At 45.0% G+C, this 16,311-nt stretch overlaps 1 protein-coding gene across 1 annotated transcript in view; it reads right to left on the minus strand.

The window, feature by feature from the left end:
* The window catches only part of EPAS1 (endothelial PAS domain protein 1), a 92,114-nt gene that overhangs the window by 12,599 nt on the left and 63,204 nt on the right, over positions 1-16,311 (minus strand). Inside the window, exons 5-7 of the mRNA XM_061155484.1 lie at positions 14,794-14,912; positions 14,481-14,686; positions 4,788-4,894 (exon numbers count right to left, since the gene is read on the minus strand). Of these exons, the coding sequence (XP_061011467.1) occupies positions 4,788-4,894; positions 14,481-14,686; positions 14,794-14,912 (432 nt within the window). The remainder of the gene's footprint in view (positions 1-4,787; positions 4,895-14,480; positions 14,687-14,793; positions 14,913-16,311) is intronic.

Here is a 16,311-nt window from a genome sequence, read left to right on the forward strand (position 1 = left end):
ATAGCCTGCCAGACTCCTCTGTCTGTGGGGTTCTCTAGACAAGAATACTGGAGTGGGTTGCCATGCCCTCCTCCAGGGGATCTTCATGACCCAGGGATTGAACCTGAGTCTCTTATGTCTTCTGCATTCGCAGGCAGGTTTTTTACTGCTTGCGCCATTACCACCAATAGAAAATGCATCCATTTTAAGCATACATGTTTTGATGAATGTACAGACCCTTGTTAACAGTCACTACAATCAAAGAACTTTCCCTTATCCAACCTCCCAAATTTCTTTTTTTTTTTTTTATTAGTTGGAGGCTAATTACTTCACATCATTTCAGTGGGTTTTGTCATACATTGATATGAATCAGCCATAGATTTACATGTATTCCCCATCCCGATCCCCCCTCCCACCTCCCTCTCCACCCGATTCCTCTGAGTCTTCCCAGTGCACCAGGCTGGAGCACTTGTCTCATGCATCCCACCTGGGCTGGTGATCTGTTTCACCATAGATAATATACATGCTGTTCTTTCAAAACATCCCACCCTCACCTTCTCCCACAGAGTTCAAAAGTCTGTTCTGTATTTCTGTGTCTCTTTTTCTGTTTTGCATATAGGGTTATCGTTACCATCTTTCTAAATTCCATATAAATTCCAAATTTCTTATACCTCTTAACAGTCAATCCCCATTGCTCCACCCCAGTCCCAGGCAACCACTGATCTGTTCTCTGTTAACGATATATTGAAATCATCTTCTCTCCATTTGCATGGAAGTGGAATCATACAAGAGCATGTGCTATTTCGCATCTGCCTTATTTTTACCTAGCATGTTTCCCAGAACCCTCATGTTGTAGATATTTCTGGCTTGCCCCCTTTTTAATTGCTGACTAATGTTCCACTGCACAGAGATACCATTATTAGTTTATCTGTTCACCTTTCAATGGATGTTTGAGTTGTTTTCAGTTTTTGGTTATGATGAATAAAGGTGCTATGAACATTTATGTACAAATCTTTGTAGGGACATACAGTGTGGGTGTAGCTAGGGGTGCAGTGGGCAGGTCATATGGTTAAGTACACCTTTCCTTTATTAGATACTGCCAAGTTACTTTCCACAGTGGTTATATCAGCATTGTCTAATCTTTTAAATAAAATCCTGTGCTGTAGGGAAGACAGATATTATTTATTTATTTTTAACATGAGGAAACTAAGGCCAGAGGGATTGTGACCTGCTTTACATCACACAGGACAACAGTCTGGGCTATGAGACAGCCTTTGTGGCCCGCAGTATGGTGCCCTCCTACTACATTCCACTGGGCGACACTTCACTGGGAAGACTGAATTGGTGGTTGCTGCTGTCCTAAATCATCATGGACCCCTTGGCCAAAGAAATAACTCTGTCTTCCCTCATCTCCCTTTATCTGCCCCAATGAGGCTCCCTTGCTCTAGCGACATGATTCTTGCACAATTTCAAGTGCCTGGAGTGAACTTATTTATTAACTTATTAACTTGTTCTTAATACAGACAAGATTCAGGGCTCTTATTCTTTTTGATTAAACAGTGCAGTGAGCAAAGGTTTTTAACTGCATTTCTAGCGACTGCAGGCAAGGGCCTGCTCTGTCAGTAGCATATAATTACACCAGCTTTCTAATCATCTGCTCATTAATGCCAGCCTGGGTGAGGGGCCTGCTACTTGGTAGATAGGCTTTTTATGGCCTTAATCTTGTTTTCCTAAGAGCACATACTGTCCTCACACAACAAAGAGAAATCAGCCCCCCCCACCCCCAAACCCTTACCCTCCAAGGGTAACAAATGTATAAACTACTAATCCATTTGCAAATGATGGCTTTCAATTATCTAAATCTGGTTTGAGGCTTGAACTTCCCCAGCAATTTCAATGGTAAACCTTCACAGGCTAAGATACACATACATGCCTAAATTCGGGATGCTGGTGTGTAACCCTGGACCAGCCTCAACCCTGGGCCTCCAACTATTCCATAGTATGAGCGTGGGTCTGTGGTGCAACTTTATCTGCATAAACTCAATGAGAAAGAAAGAGAGAGACAGAGTCAGACAAACACAGAGAAACAGATTGAGATAGATAGAAAGACTGAAAGAGAAAGAGGAAAAGAACTATATAGCACATGGAACTCTACTCAGCTATGTGGCAGCCTGGATGGGAGGGGAGTTTGGGGGGAGAATGGATACATGTATATGTATGGTTGAGTCTCTTTGCTGTCCACCTGAAATTATCACAACATTATTAATTGGCTATACTCCAATATAAAATAAAAAGTTTTAAAAAAAGAGAGGGGGAAAGAGAGACAGAAATAGTTGCTTCTGTTTAGCTGGCATTAACCCAATTTCCAGGCAACCCATGCAGATTTCCTTTTGTGGGTTCAGGCTGATTGGGTAGAGGCCTCCAAACTCAGAGCTGCTTTGCTTGGCTCCATCAGGGAAAGAAGGGAACCTGTGGTTTATATTTGGTCTGTGAATTATCTTTAAGTGTGCCTAAAGCTTAAAAACACAGAGTCAATAAAAAGCACCATATTGCCCTTGGATTTAGCAGAAAACTAAACTAGTATGACAATATTTTACCCCAGATCTTTTTTGAGGATCAAAGCTTTTCTAAGAGAAGGAAAAAAACCCTTTCATAGGCCTACTGAGAAGTCATCATTTTTGTTCTCTTTGACAGTAGCTTCCTTCCCTTTCCCACCCCAGAAGATATAGTCCAGTGCTGTCCTGCAAGAGTTCTCAGAAACATTTGCTAGTGTCCCTACTTTGACTCACCCTTGGCTGATAAGGAAAGTTAGGCTTTTCTGCAGTTTTACATATAGAGGAGAGAAACCCCAGAAAGCCAAGCACTAGGGAATCAGTGGGTAAGCTGGGCCAGAGCCAGGTATCCCAGGACCAGTATCAGGACAACTTAGGGAGCTGGAACCGCTATGGATCAGAAAAGCAAGGGGAATCCCAGAGTGGAGGCTGGTGCCACATCCTACAGTTTCAAACTGGGGCAGGTTAGCGCTGGGTCACGTCCATGGCACGCCCACCTCCCTCCCCCATCCCTGTGTCCCTGAATGTGGAATATGGATTTTGGATTTTTTTTTTCTTTTTTGCCAGAGACCACAATGAGAAACATCTTTGAGATATCATTAGGGGCCCTGCTGCACTGTCAGATTGAACACTAAAGCCATGAGGATGAAGCAAAGAAACCAGTTAGAGAAGATCTTACTGTTTGAGAGAACAGTAACTGTGCTTCTGTACAGTTTATGGGCTGCTGACCTGTTAGCTGCTCTGAACCTCAACTGTCCTAACCTCGGGATAGATGGATGGATTTAGGAGCAATGGGGAAATAGCTGCTTTTCCATTTTCTTCATTGCCACTCCAAGCCACTCTAATCCTTGGAGTCCAAGACCAGCAGGACCATTGGGAATCTTCTCAGACTAACCCATTTTAAGTCCTTCTGTAATCCTCTCAGCACCTCCATCTGCACTGGGGGCACATTTTTGAAGCATTCTTTCCAAAATATAGTTTTTGCCCTTGAGTTTATTATTCACTTAGTACCTATACAGTACCAAACACTGTGCTAGATACTGAGGCTGAAGGTACCGGCCAACTGGCTCCCGGGAACACGCAGCCCTCCTTCTCCCTCAGAAATGAGGTCCTTTAGGGTAGGGATCAATCCTATACATTTCTATCTCCCCCAGTAGGCCAAATGAGGAGGGTATGGCAACCCACTCCAGTATTCTTGCCTGGAGAATCCCCATGGACAGAGGAGCCTGGCGGGCTACAGTCCAGAGCGTCACAAAGAGCTGGACATGACTGAGCGACTAAGCACAGCACAGGCCAAGTACAGGGTTATGGACCCATAGACCTTGCATGCTGATAGGCTGTATGGATTCAAGAAAATTGTCTTGGATCATTTGCAAATGAGAAGACTTAATTGGGACTAAGGTCAACTGAAATGCAGTAGAACTGCTCTGTCTAATATGGTGACCATTAGCCAAGTATGGCTACTTAAAGTTAATTAAAACTAAAATTAAAAAATTCAGTTCTTCAGTTGCATTACACATATTTCAAATACTGCAACGGTCACCCATGGACTCTGCAAAGGAAGAACATTTCCACTGCAAAAAGTTCTTTTGGACAACCCTGCTCTAGAATCCTTTCATAATTCAGGTTTTTTTGTAAGCTGCAAGGCACAATTTCCACATGCCATTATTGGGTTGCCTGGACATTCTCATCCAACTGAGTTCTCCTGATTCAGCAAGCAAGCTCTTGGAAAACCATGGCCTATCTCAACTAATCTAGTAAGTCGGTACTGTACAACCTGCACCTCTGTTTACCCCAATGTTCCCTCATCCTTCAAGTTCAGCTAACGTGCCCTTCCTCTCTTTTCCTGAACTGTCTCAGCCCTCTTCTTCTCTGAATGGATGTACTTGCATCTAAAGCATATTACCCAAGCTGATCACGCTCTATGGGGCTGTTCCATAAGTTTTTGCAGTCTATTAACTGCAGAAATGTGCCCAGTGGAGGTGGTAAGGGGGGAATGAGATTCAGCCCACCCTCCATTCTCTAGGCAATATGCGTTGGTGTGTTGGTCCCCTTATCCTATTTGCATCAACATCAACATGCCATATAGGCTGGTGGCAATTTTGGTTTTCTAACTTTCCTGAGGACATGAGTCTTGTCTGTCACACAAGACGGTGGGCCCTGTGACAAAAGTGATTGGATTTTCTTCCTTCTCACCAGTCACATTTCACTCAAGGCCAGATTCCACAGATGTATGGGTGTACTCCTGGAACTTACAGTTCTGGTGGCTTTTGGTCATGTTCTCTGAGTCCAGTGCATGGTAGAACTCATAGGCTGAGCGGCCAAGTAGCTCTTCAGGGTGGTAGCCAACCAGTTCTGTGATTCTAAATTAAAAAAAAGAAAAAGCAAGGTGGGGAGATCATATGAATATGAACGGGGTGCAAGGACCTATATCCAGAATGTAAGTCAAATGCACACATTCAATGAAACACACTTCAAACTTCCTGGTCATATCATTCATCCAAACAAACAAAAATATGGTGATCAACTTGCAACTATGGGTCTACTGAACCTCACTCTTCCTGCCTTTCCTGAATTGTGTTTGGAGAAGAAGGAAAAGCAGGTCTAAGGGTTCCCTAACTCTCACCCCTAGACAGACACACATGCATATTCTCCAGTGACCACTGGAAGGGGCTCTCATCAGCCCCCTAACTCCTAGTTTTTGTAGACAAGTGAGCAGAAATGCAGAGATGGCAGACAATTTACTTGATGTTTACACAAGTGTCTGGGGACAGAGCAAGAATAAAAATGGGAACCTCCTGATTATTCAAGCTTATTCTAGTAGAAGTCATTATAAATGAAAAGTGAAAATTATGCGATCCTGAGTTAGAAAAGCCCAGAGGTGGCCTTTGCTTGTGTGTTAACCATGGGGCAAGAGGAACCCGGGCAGCAGAAGCTGGTCTGTGCTCAAGTCTTCACCCCTCAGGTCCTGCCTGGTGACCTGATACCTCTTAGACATCAGGTGTGCCACTGTGAGTTCTCCAATTTGTCCCTCCCTACCTCGAGGAAAGGAGGAAGGGCATAAGGTGCCGAGAGGAACAAATACGAAATCATAGCTCTAGAAATGTGCCCCTTCGTTAACACTCTGATAAATAGGCAGCTCTGAAAGGACAGGGCTTGGCTGGGCCCTGTACAGTGTCTGCTTTTGATGGGAAGTGGGCAGAGAAAAGGCAGATGTGGAGAAGCATGAAGAATCAGGTACCTTTCCAAGAACCCTCTGCTCGGCACAGGAATCATTAAAATAAACAAAGCCCTACCCAAGAATCACAGATAAGCCGCTTTCCCACGTCATACCTAAACATATTTCTCATAATCTTTGTTCTCTTACATTTTTTCTAATGGGCTTGCTGTCTTGTTTACTTAGCCTATCATGAGCTAGAAGTGATGCTATCTCCTCATCATTACAAGCTCTGTTTTGGAACACATGGCTTCTGGAGCCTGGCCCGGTCACCTGTCCATGCTGGAGATGCACGACATGGAGAGGAAAGCAGAAGCTGTGACTCCTAGGCCTCCCGTCTCTACTCCTCTCTCCCACTCCATTGGGGTTTTGTATAGGTCAGACTAAATCATTCTAGAATATTATTTCTGTTCTGTCCCTCCCCTCTACAAGCATCTCCATCTCACCTATCACCAGCCACATCCAGAGGAAATAAACTCTGCCTAACTTCCAAGTTCCCCCAGTCTTATCTCCATCTTCCAAGCAGTTTAATTTGCAGCTGATCGGCAGCATGCCACGTCTCCTGCTCTGGTATATCCCCTTCCTCCCAGTTTCCATTGCTGGCAAAGCTAGGCTTGCTGCAGAGCCTCGGGGCCTTCTTTCTCTGAGCCCTGATGATGACAGGGCCAGTTCAAAACTGCATCTTTTTCACTGAGCTTTCTCCAAGTCCCCCTTCTTGAGCCTAATCAGCGAACACAGTATCACAAGAAATTATGTATTCTTCTGTCCACATCCTAGGCTGCCAACCCTGAATTCAGGGACCACATTCTCCTTTGGCCTTCGCGACAACGAGTGCTCAGTAAATGCCAGAGTAGCCGACCAACAGAATGATTTTCTTTGGGGGCCTAAGGTACAATCAGAGCCCTGTCTAAGCCAGCACTGCTAAGGATCCTGGGCACTAACAACCCGCTTTTCTTCCTAGAACACAACCACCTATCTTGGTGCATGACAATGCACACACACAGCCTTCAGCGCAGCCCTCGTGGTATAGAGTCCATCCTTCCTCCATTCCCCAAGGTGTGTCTGCTGTTGAAGTGGGCAGAGAAGAGGCAAATTTTCTGCCTAAGTGAGACTTGGGGGTGAAAGGCTTTGTCAAACAACAGGCAACACGGCAAAGCTGAGATGCTTAGGTCTCAGCTGATTTAGGCCAGCAGAGATTTCTCCCGTGAGATTTCAGCAGTTCACTTGCATCAGCCAACTGGTTTCAGATGGGGAGGACCTGTCCCCTCACTTGGCCCTGAGCAGAGAGGTCTTTGAAGCCATCAGCAACAGACATGTTCCTCAGCGGCCCAACTCTGGGACTGCCAATGGCACCTTAGCCGGAGTGGAGATTCAGGGAGAAGGAGATGGTTGAACAGAGCTGGTGCTTCCTTTCCTACAGCCAAGTAGCTTTTCTGATAGGTTCCATGTCTTTCAGGCTTAGCCTGGGAGTCAGAATTGCACCCGTAGGCTGTGCTGACAATGGGTTGGCTGACAATGGTAGGCTCACCAGTTTGCCACAAAAACTACTTCTGAGCCTGCACTAGTTGTAGATTTCCTAGAGACCCTCAAAAATGAGGCTGTCCTGGGAAAGTCTGATTCTAATCCATGAAGAGACTACATTTTCTTTCAAGATTAGAATCTTTAAAATGCTCAAAGTAAATGTTTATTATAATCAACCTCAAATAAAATATTTTCCGATCTAATTAGTATACTATCCATTCAGGGGACACAATGGGCATGTTTTGGAAGTGGACAAACAAGGGCTCAACTTCAGGATTGCCAGCTCTCTTCCCAGTAGCAGCCTTCATTTATCTTGTCAACTAAAATAAATATTTAACGTCTCCTCCTTCATGCCTTTAAACAGACGACTATAAAAACTGGGAAATACACATACCCCAAACACAATTGAAGAACATTCGAGTGGTTGAACTTCACAAAACCAGGAAACCCCAACTCAAAGCTAATGGTCGTTGCCCTCCTTCGGCAGGCACGCCGACGCCAGCAGGGAGGCTAACGAACCCGGTTTGTTTACAGGGTCAGCCTCCGCGGCACACAAGGGTCCTCCCCGCTCATTTCCCTCTGTCCCAGGGAAGTCTCCAGAGCTGGGCTGTGATAACATAATTTCATCTGCTCTCTTCATCAGAGGCAGGGGAACTTTTTTTTTTTTCTTTCTAATTAAGGGTCCCTGACTCTCTGGAGGGGGGAAAAAGTCATTTTGGGGTCACCCATAAATTTCAAAAGTCAATTCAGTATGGCTGTTCTGTTTGTAGAGAAGAGGGACATGTAAAGGGGCTTAATTCACCAGACTTCAGAAGTGAAAAAGCACAGAGGTTCCTTTTTAATAATAAAGTAGGAAGAGAACCGGACCGAGGATGAGGCCAGGAGAGAGACATAGACATTGACAGGCAGCCACAGGAGGCAGAGGCAGGAGGAAGAGAGAAAAAAAGAAACTAGAAAATGGAGAGGGAAAGAACGGTAGTAAAAATCTGAAGTTAGTGTCGCCCCAAGTTAATATGTGGGTCAGAAAGCTGGGCTCTCTGAATTTCAGAGTCAGGTTTGCCTCACAGCATAAAACGACAGTTACTGGTCATTCATTGCTCTCTACCCTTCATGCTGTGAGGCCCTTTCCACATGGACTACCCGTGGCTGAGTGCTGGGAAGACAAGGACTCTCCCGTGGTAACAGGGTCAGGGCCGTGAGACTTTGAAGGCAGAAGAAACAGTGCGGGCCTGAGCCGGCTCGGCCGCCCACAAGCAATGGGGCAGCGAGCTCCCTGCTTCACACGCCACGCCTGGAGTCAAACAAGGTCTGGCTGCAGGTTTTACTCATTCCCTACACAGGCACAGAATTTGCTCAGTAAATTAATCATGTAAACAAGATGGTTAGAAGAGTATTTAAACTATTTGAGAGGATGAAAGTTTTAAGTACTTCATAACCACCTATTTGTTTTTGAAAGAATGCCTTTGCTAATAAAACCATCCTTCTATTCAGGTCTGCTTTCTTTCCTTCCCTCCTCTGGCCATGGCCTCTCCGAAGTAATACTGGGTTCACCTCATTTTGGTTCCTGTATGTGCTTTTTTTTTTTTTTTTTGCTCTGAAACTGCATTTCCTTAATGCAGACTAATTTCCAGACTATTCACTACCACAGATTTCAATGTCATTTGTTTTAATGTATTTCAATCTAGATTCTCTTTGCTTTAAACAACACTTTTGCCTTGTGTTTTCCTCCAATAGTACATGGTTAAGTGAATATCCAACTGGCTCTGTAGTTAACAGATAATTAATTTGCATCCTGTCAGTGTTATGTGTTACAGGTGGGGTGAATATATACATAGTGTACATAGGAGGGTAGCCCTGGTTCAATCCTGGACTGACTCAGAGTGCCACCAAATGCCGCAACTGCCTTTCATTACCTTGAAACCCACAAGCAGAAAGGGGAAAGTTGCCTTGAATTGTAGCAAGAGAGAGGCAAATCATGCAGATGAATAAATTTTGAATTGTGAGGTCTATCACACTTTGAAATAAATTCCAAAGAGCTGCTTCTTCCAAGGAATATTTTGAACAGATTAGACAGGATGATATACGAGCATTTCTCATAAATATGCTCAGTCTTTCTTAGGACTGATTTAAGAACATTGTTTGGAAGAGACATAGATGCACAAGGAGAACATTTCAAGTGTCTTCTAAACTCAGGGGCTTAAAAAACACATTATATATACCCTGCTACATACGATCGGTAGAGAAAGACTACTATGTTTGCAAAAATATTTAGAACAGACTATGAAACTAAAAATGATATGTAACATATTAAGCTAAAAGATCACTTTGCATTTAAAGATGCTACCTATCCTCTAAAAAAAAAGTAAAATAATTTGTTAAATGTATCTCAGTATGCAATGAAAGTGTATAATCTTTTACTATTAATTTGCCCAAAGTCAGTCTATTTTCTTCTTGGGCATTAACACTATCACTTTTCAGGTGTTTTGATGTGTGTGTGTTTTACATCTCATGGCTTGCTATAATTTTACTGACAGTCTCTTAAAGATTCTCAACTATCCCTCACTTTTATCATTACCATTCCCAACTTCTTTGTAGAAAAAGAGTTAATCATAAATCTGACCCACAGAATTTGAAATGTAGGCATCTTAATTCACTAAACTGTAACTTCTGATATTATTACATCCTATGTTGCCCTAATTCAGTGGCAAAAAGGGGTTGCCCTCAGATTCTTTAGGGATGGGATGGAGAGGGAGGCGGGAGTGGGGATCGGGATGGGGAACACACGTAAATCCATGGCTGATTCATGTCAGTGTATGGCAGAAACCACTACACTATTGTAAAGTAATTAGCCTCCAACTAATAAAAATAAATGGAAAAAAAAGAATGAAGTAGAATTTTAGAGCTGAAATATATGCTAACTGAAATCAAAGCTGAGTGGATGGTACTGAAGAATTTATTTACAGGGCAGCAGTGGAGAAACAGATATAGAGAATAGACTTATGGACATGGGGAGAGGGGAGAGGGTGAGATGTATGCAAAGAGTAACATGGAAACTTACATTACCATTTGTAAAATAGACAGCCAAGGGGAATTTGCTCTGTGGCTCAGGAAACTCAAACAGGGGCTCTGTGTCAACCTAGAGGGGTGGGACAGGGAGGGAGACGGGAGGGAGTTTCAAAGGGGAGAGGATGTATGTATACCTATGGCTGATTCATGTTGAGGTTTGACAGAAAACAACAAAATTCTGTAAAGCAATTATCCTCCAATAAAAACACAAATTTAAAAAATAAAACTTACATGACCCTCTTTGTTAATCTGAAAATTTTACTGTTATGATAACTTTCTCCCCACTGATACTTCTATTATACACATAATTTGCTTTTATAATTTATTTCTAAGATACAAAAAGACTCATAAAACACACAAAGTCACAGCGGGATTTTGTGTATTACAGATTTGCCCTGCTCTCCCTGATGACTTGGCTTCTTTCAGAGTTATTTTCTTTTTCCACTAGATGGCGCCTCCACGTGAATTTAAGAACCACCCCATCTTGAAGTTAAACTTGGGAACAACTTTTGCCTTCCTTTTGGGTGAATGGTTCTTAATGTCTCCAACTCCAGACTCTTGGAGATCAAGAATTATCTCTTTCCTTCTTTGATATAATCAGTCTCTGGCACCGAGTTAGATACATAGAAGATGTTCAATAAATAACACTTCATTAATTGGCTGCTCATTTTAGGAAACTATTTGAATTGTGAATGGAGACAAGTTCATCCATTACACTGATAATCAGGATATTCTTCTTTAAACTTGCTGCTCAGTTTTACTGTCTCCATTGAGAGCAATTGATTGTATATACAAATAAATGTGACTGACATAAACTGTCATGGAATTCTCTTCTAACAATATTTGCTGTTTCAGATAATACAGGGCTTGGTATCGTCTTGACTCACTATTAAGAGAAGCAGGATGAATGCATTTTGAACCATTTGCATTCCTTTATTCAATTTCAGATCTTTCAGGACAAGTTGCTTCTGGTTCAACGGATTTTGGAAACCTGAGAGTTAAGTACAAGATTACTCTTTTTTCTATTTTACTTCTCACCTCCCTGCTCCCTTTCTTCTCCCTTCTCTTTTTCTCCATGATCCTTTTTTTGTTTGTTTGTTTGATTATGCCTGTGGTCTCAATACAACTAAGAAAAAGTACCAAACAACCTTACAAGTGATTTTGTGTATTCTAATTGCCTTACATTTTCACCAGATTCTTTCTAACTTTCCCACTGGAAAAAGAATACCTTTGTGGGAAATTACAACCTCTCATGTGTGCCAGATGTCATTAACTCTAGTGAATTCCCTGATTAAAATGAAATGGTCACCCTATGTAAGTGTTGGTTTTTGAAGCACTGATCTTGGAAGAGTTGTGTGTGTGTGTGTGTGTGCGCACACACGTGCGTGCATACCTGTGAGAGAGCAAGCATGAATGTGTGTATACCTTTCCCCATCCCAATACAAAAAGTAAAAACAAGATAAGCTACCAAAACCAAAAAATCCTAGTCCTCATCAAAGCAATTGAGAAGTAACACATAGGTGTTAAGGACTTAAAATAGTCACTTTATAAACGTCTAAGCCATGTCTGTGCCCTTGTGAACTAATCTCCTAATCCGTTAAACACAACTTATGTGTGGCACAGCCTTCTGTGTCTTTAAATGCCTCTGCATCCATCTCTCCAGCACCATTGAATTCAGAGTTTGGCCCATGTAATTAGGTTTTTGAAAGACAAGATTTTGCTGAAAGTGCACTATATCCAGCAAACCTTCCAAGTAATATCACCCTCCACACTCTGAGTCACAAAGCCCTAAATCACAGGTTCCTTCAAGTCAGGATCAACTCTGCCTACCAGACCTGAAGCAAACTAAGAAGTCAGTGCAGGGTCCCTCTCCTTTCTGGGAGGAGGGTCTTCCACATTCTTAGGCCCCCAATTCCTCATGTTATTGCCCCTTCTTCCTTTCATCCAAAGATTAGAAGCTTTCAGGAAATGACCTGAAATTCATTCAAAACATGGTAAAGAGTGAGGAATAACTTCAAATTACTCTTTCCAGAGGAATTTTCCCTTCACTTTAACAAGGATCAAAGTCTTAACATTTAAAAATTTCTTCTTTCCTGTTATCTAGGGATGAGAAGTTATTTTCTAGGACAGTAGGGTTTTCCCAGTGCTTCTGGGGTCACATTAGGGCTGTGCACATTACAAAACTGTATCTTCTGCCCAGAATGGTTCTTTGAATACAAAGACTACATCTGATAAATAACCTTACACAGCACGGATTTCTCGGGTGCCTGCCTTTGCAATAGTCTTTCTCTCTAATTATCCTCATATCACAATAATGACAACATGAATAACCATAATAACTGCTGGCTATGCCAAAGTTCCAGGACATAGTCTTCATATGGGATATTTTCTCCCTATGAAGTTAGAGCACTTCTTTCTACATCTCAAACCACCCACTACCTGCAACAGCCTTGAATCCAGCGCTATGGTGGTCAGAACTAGGGAACAGGAATGACTCTAGGGCACTTTCACCAGAGTTCTTAAATCTGTCCTGGAACCCAGTTCTAAGGAGTGGCAGCAGCAAACACCAGGTCAGTCCAGAATCAGGGGAGACAGACTCGGCAGAGCCTGGAAAGTAGAGCCCCATCCATGAAGAAATCTGCACCCCTGGGACATCCAGCAGAGGAGAGGAAGGTGGGTGGGCCTGGGGGCTGCTGAGCAGGAGCTCCCTCCTGGGGTCTGTGGCTTCCTGCTGGCTGGGAAGGTGAGGCAGTTTCCTTCTTCCAGGCCCCCAGCCTCTACATATCTCCAGAAGTGGTCTCGGCCCCTTAGAGTTTAGCAGGGAGACAAGCTTCAGGCGAGGACAAGGGCAGGGAGCAAGACGCCAGCAGGAACAAAAAACCTCCATCAGTGAGGGGGTCTGTGCTTTTCAAAGTGCTTCCATGGCCATCACTCATCTTACAGTGATCCTGTGAAACAGGAGGGAGTAAGTATGCCTTTTAGAGAATGGGAAGCCACAATCTCAGGGTTTCTGGAGAAAGCTAGAAGGTGAGAGTGGAGTGCCTGCCGCAGCAAAGAGCTGCTCCCAGAACTATGACTCTGGACAAACGTAGTGACTCTGGACACTGCTGAAAGCCGGAGTTGGGTGGGGAGATCCCCAAGGGCCCACCCCATCATGCACTAGATGGCGGGTGGCAGGGGCATCTCCTTGGGCCGGGCCTGCCGGGCCCAGCTCAGCCCCTGGCCTGTCCCTGCCTCCCTGATGGCAGCCATTGCCCATGGCATCCTTGCTTCTTCTACCTCCTGATCCGCCCACATCTCCAATGTCCAGTCACAGAGGGGAGGGCAGAGGCCAGGCAGTGGGGAGGAGTCAGAGCTGTTCTGCCCGCCCCTCCCATGACAACTCTGACCTTTTCCCTACCTGTTTCGATCCTCACCTTGAGCTAAAACTAGAGTGACATGGATTACATGTATGGCCTTGGGTACTCTTTCAACTACTTTAATAAAGAAATAATTTAGGGTGGGAATCATAGCTAATACTGAACACTTCCTATCGGATTGGAACTTAGGCCATCTCACTGCATTAAGGCTCTTAACCACTATACTCTCCCGTAAGAGAATTTTCCAGTTGGGCCTGGCTTCAGGGATTGGAGTCTGACTTAGTTCCCTTCATCAAAAAGCCTTCCAACTGGGGCTGGACACGGTTTGGAACGGAGGACATAGGAGGAGCAGAGGCTGAGGAAAGAGCTCACTAATGGAAGAGAACACACAGGAGTCACGTGACTGCAGGGCAGCTTCCAGGCTCCCAGCGGGCCTCCGCACTGGCTGTGCCAATGGAGAGACCTCTAGACCTTCTTTTCCCAGGAAGCAGAGTGGAGAGAAGCTTGGAGATCTAGGAGTCTCTCTCTCTCTCTCTCTCTCTCTCACACACACACACACACACACACACACGTGTGGAGGAAGATGTACACACCACCTCCATCCACCATGACAACAGCTGCACTCTAGAACAGCTCCGGGGTGACAACAGGGGACAGTCCAGTATGACCCTTACCAGCACTGGCGGGATGAAACTGTGACCCGCCCCCAACAACACAACATGTCTGCCGCAGACCCGCCCCCTGACCACAGGCGCATGCGCACACACGCTCGCCGCCGGGCCCCACCTGTCGTCGCAGTAGGTGAACTTCATGTCCATACTGTGGCGGCTCAGGAAGGTCTTGCTGTCCAGTGGGATGTCCATGTGGGACGGGTGCTGGATCGGCTCACACATGATGATGAGGCAGGACAGCAGCGGCTCCTTGCAGCCGCAGAGACTGCTGTGAGGGGGGCAGTTGTTGTAGACCTTCACCTGGCCCGTGCAGTGCAAGACCTGGAGACCAGCCGCGGAGGGTCAGACATGGGGTCGGGGGCGGGGTGGAGGCAGGGGGTGGGGGTGGGGGGCACCCCGGGACTCCAAACCCAGGCCTGACGTCCTACCTTCCAGGTGGCTGACTTGAGGTTGACCGTGCGGCCTCTGTTGGTGACCGTGCACTTCATCCTCATGAAGAAGTCCCGCTCTGTGGACATGTCTTTGCTTTTCTTCCCAAAACCAGAGCCTGGATGGAGAAGATAAGCAGAGCCAGCTGAAGTTAGCTCTGTCTGTAGTCAGAAGCAGGGCAGTTTTTCAGGGGTGTGTGTGTGTGTCTGTGTGTGATCCCTGAGGAGCTGCTGTGAGCACCCGTAGCCTGCCCAGAGCGCTCTGTGCTGTCTTGGCTGTGGATCAAGGCTCCCTCATCTCCAGCCTGTCTCCCCTGCAGGGTGAGCTCCTGAAGGGTTGGGCCTATTCCACTGTTTTATTTCCCACCACACCTCACAGCGCAGAGTGGTCAGGCGATGAGTGACCATCAGCCATGATCTCAGCAAACCTCTCCCCTGGGTGGGCCCCATAGAAGGAATTCCAAAAGGATCATCCAAGCAAGATCACAGTCGCTCCAAGGGGACAAGCCTCTCAGGTGGGAAATTTCCCTTAGATGCCTCTGTCTTTTCCCCATTCCTGTCCCTCCCATGCCCTCCTGTTAACCCACAGTGGCTACGTTCAGGATCTCACACCATGTGCTCCCTTCCCAAAGTGACACAGGTCAAGGCTCATGGAACACCGCTGGTCCAAATCTCCTGTGGTGAGCAAGTTCACCTTGAGGATTAACTCAGTATGGATCATATCCCTTCTCGGTCAGAATTTTAAAAATCACCAAGACAAATAAGATTGCTTCCTTCCTTATGGTCTCCAAATAACCTGCCCACTCAGGTTTTTCAGTCTCCCACTGAAAAAAAGAAAAGTGATGAATACAGTAAACCCTAGAGGTGTCCCCCTGTCCATGTCTAAATTCTGCCATTCTGGACCTTCCAAGGTACACTCCGGCCCCACTACCCAGCATCTTAGAACAACCCAGAGCCTTGTTTCTAATAGTCACACCCTTCCTCTGGGCATAGCCTCAGGACTGAAACCCCCAGGGGTCAGTGACTTGAGTGACACAGCCCCAAATCGCTGTGTCAAATGGATTGTGGCACTTTTTAATCTGTCATAAACCTCAAATGAGAGGCCACTAAGTAACAGACCAGATGGTGAATCTTTTTCTTTTTCTTATGAGAGGGTATTCCTCCCCATCACCATCACGAAATCATCTCTCCCATACTCAATGATGTTTTTCACAATTCTGGCTTCCATAGGTGGCATTTGCACATCATGAGATATTCTTGTATCTTGGGGTCTGGACACACTACCAGGACCAGCTCAGGTGCTATGGAGCAGTGGGCAGGAGGGACTCATTTGTGGCTGTTGCATGGGTTATGGTTATAGCCTCCTAACCTGTTAATGTCGGGATTTTCCCCATCCTGTCATTTGGTTAATCTCTCTGAACACAGCTCCAATCAGATTACCCCTATCTCTGCTCAAAAAATTCCAACAGCCCCCTCTGTCTACAGGATGAAGTTCAAGGCTCAGTTGCTGGCCTTCAA

The sequence above is a fragment of the Dama dama genome, chromosome 11 (genome assembly GCF_033118175.1).
Source record: "Dama dama isolate Ldn47 chromosome 11, ASM3311817v1, whole genome shotgun sequence".
Taxonomy (NCBI): Eukaryota; Metazoa; Chordata; class Mammalia; order Artiodactyla; family Cervidae; genus Dama; species Dama dama.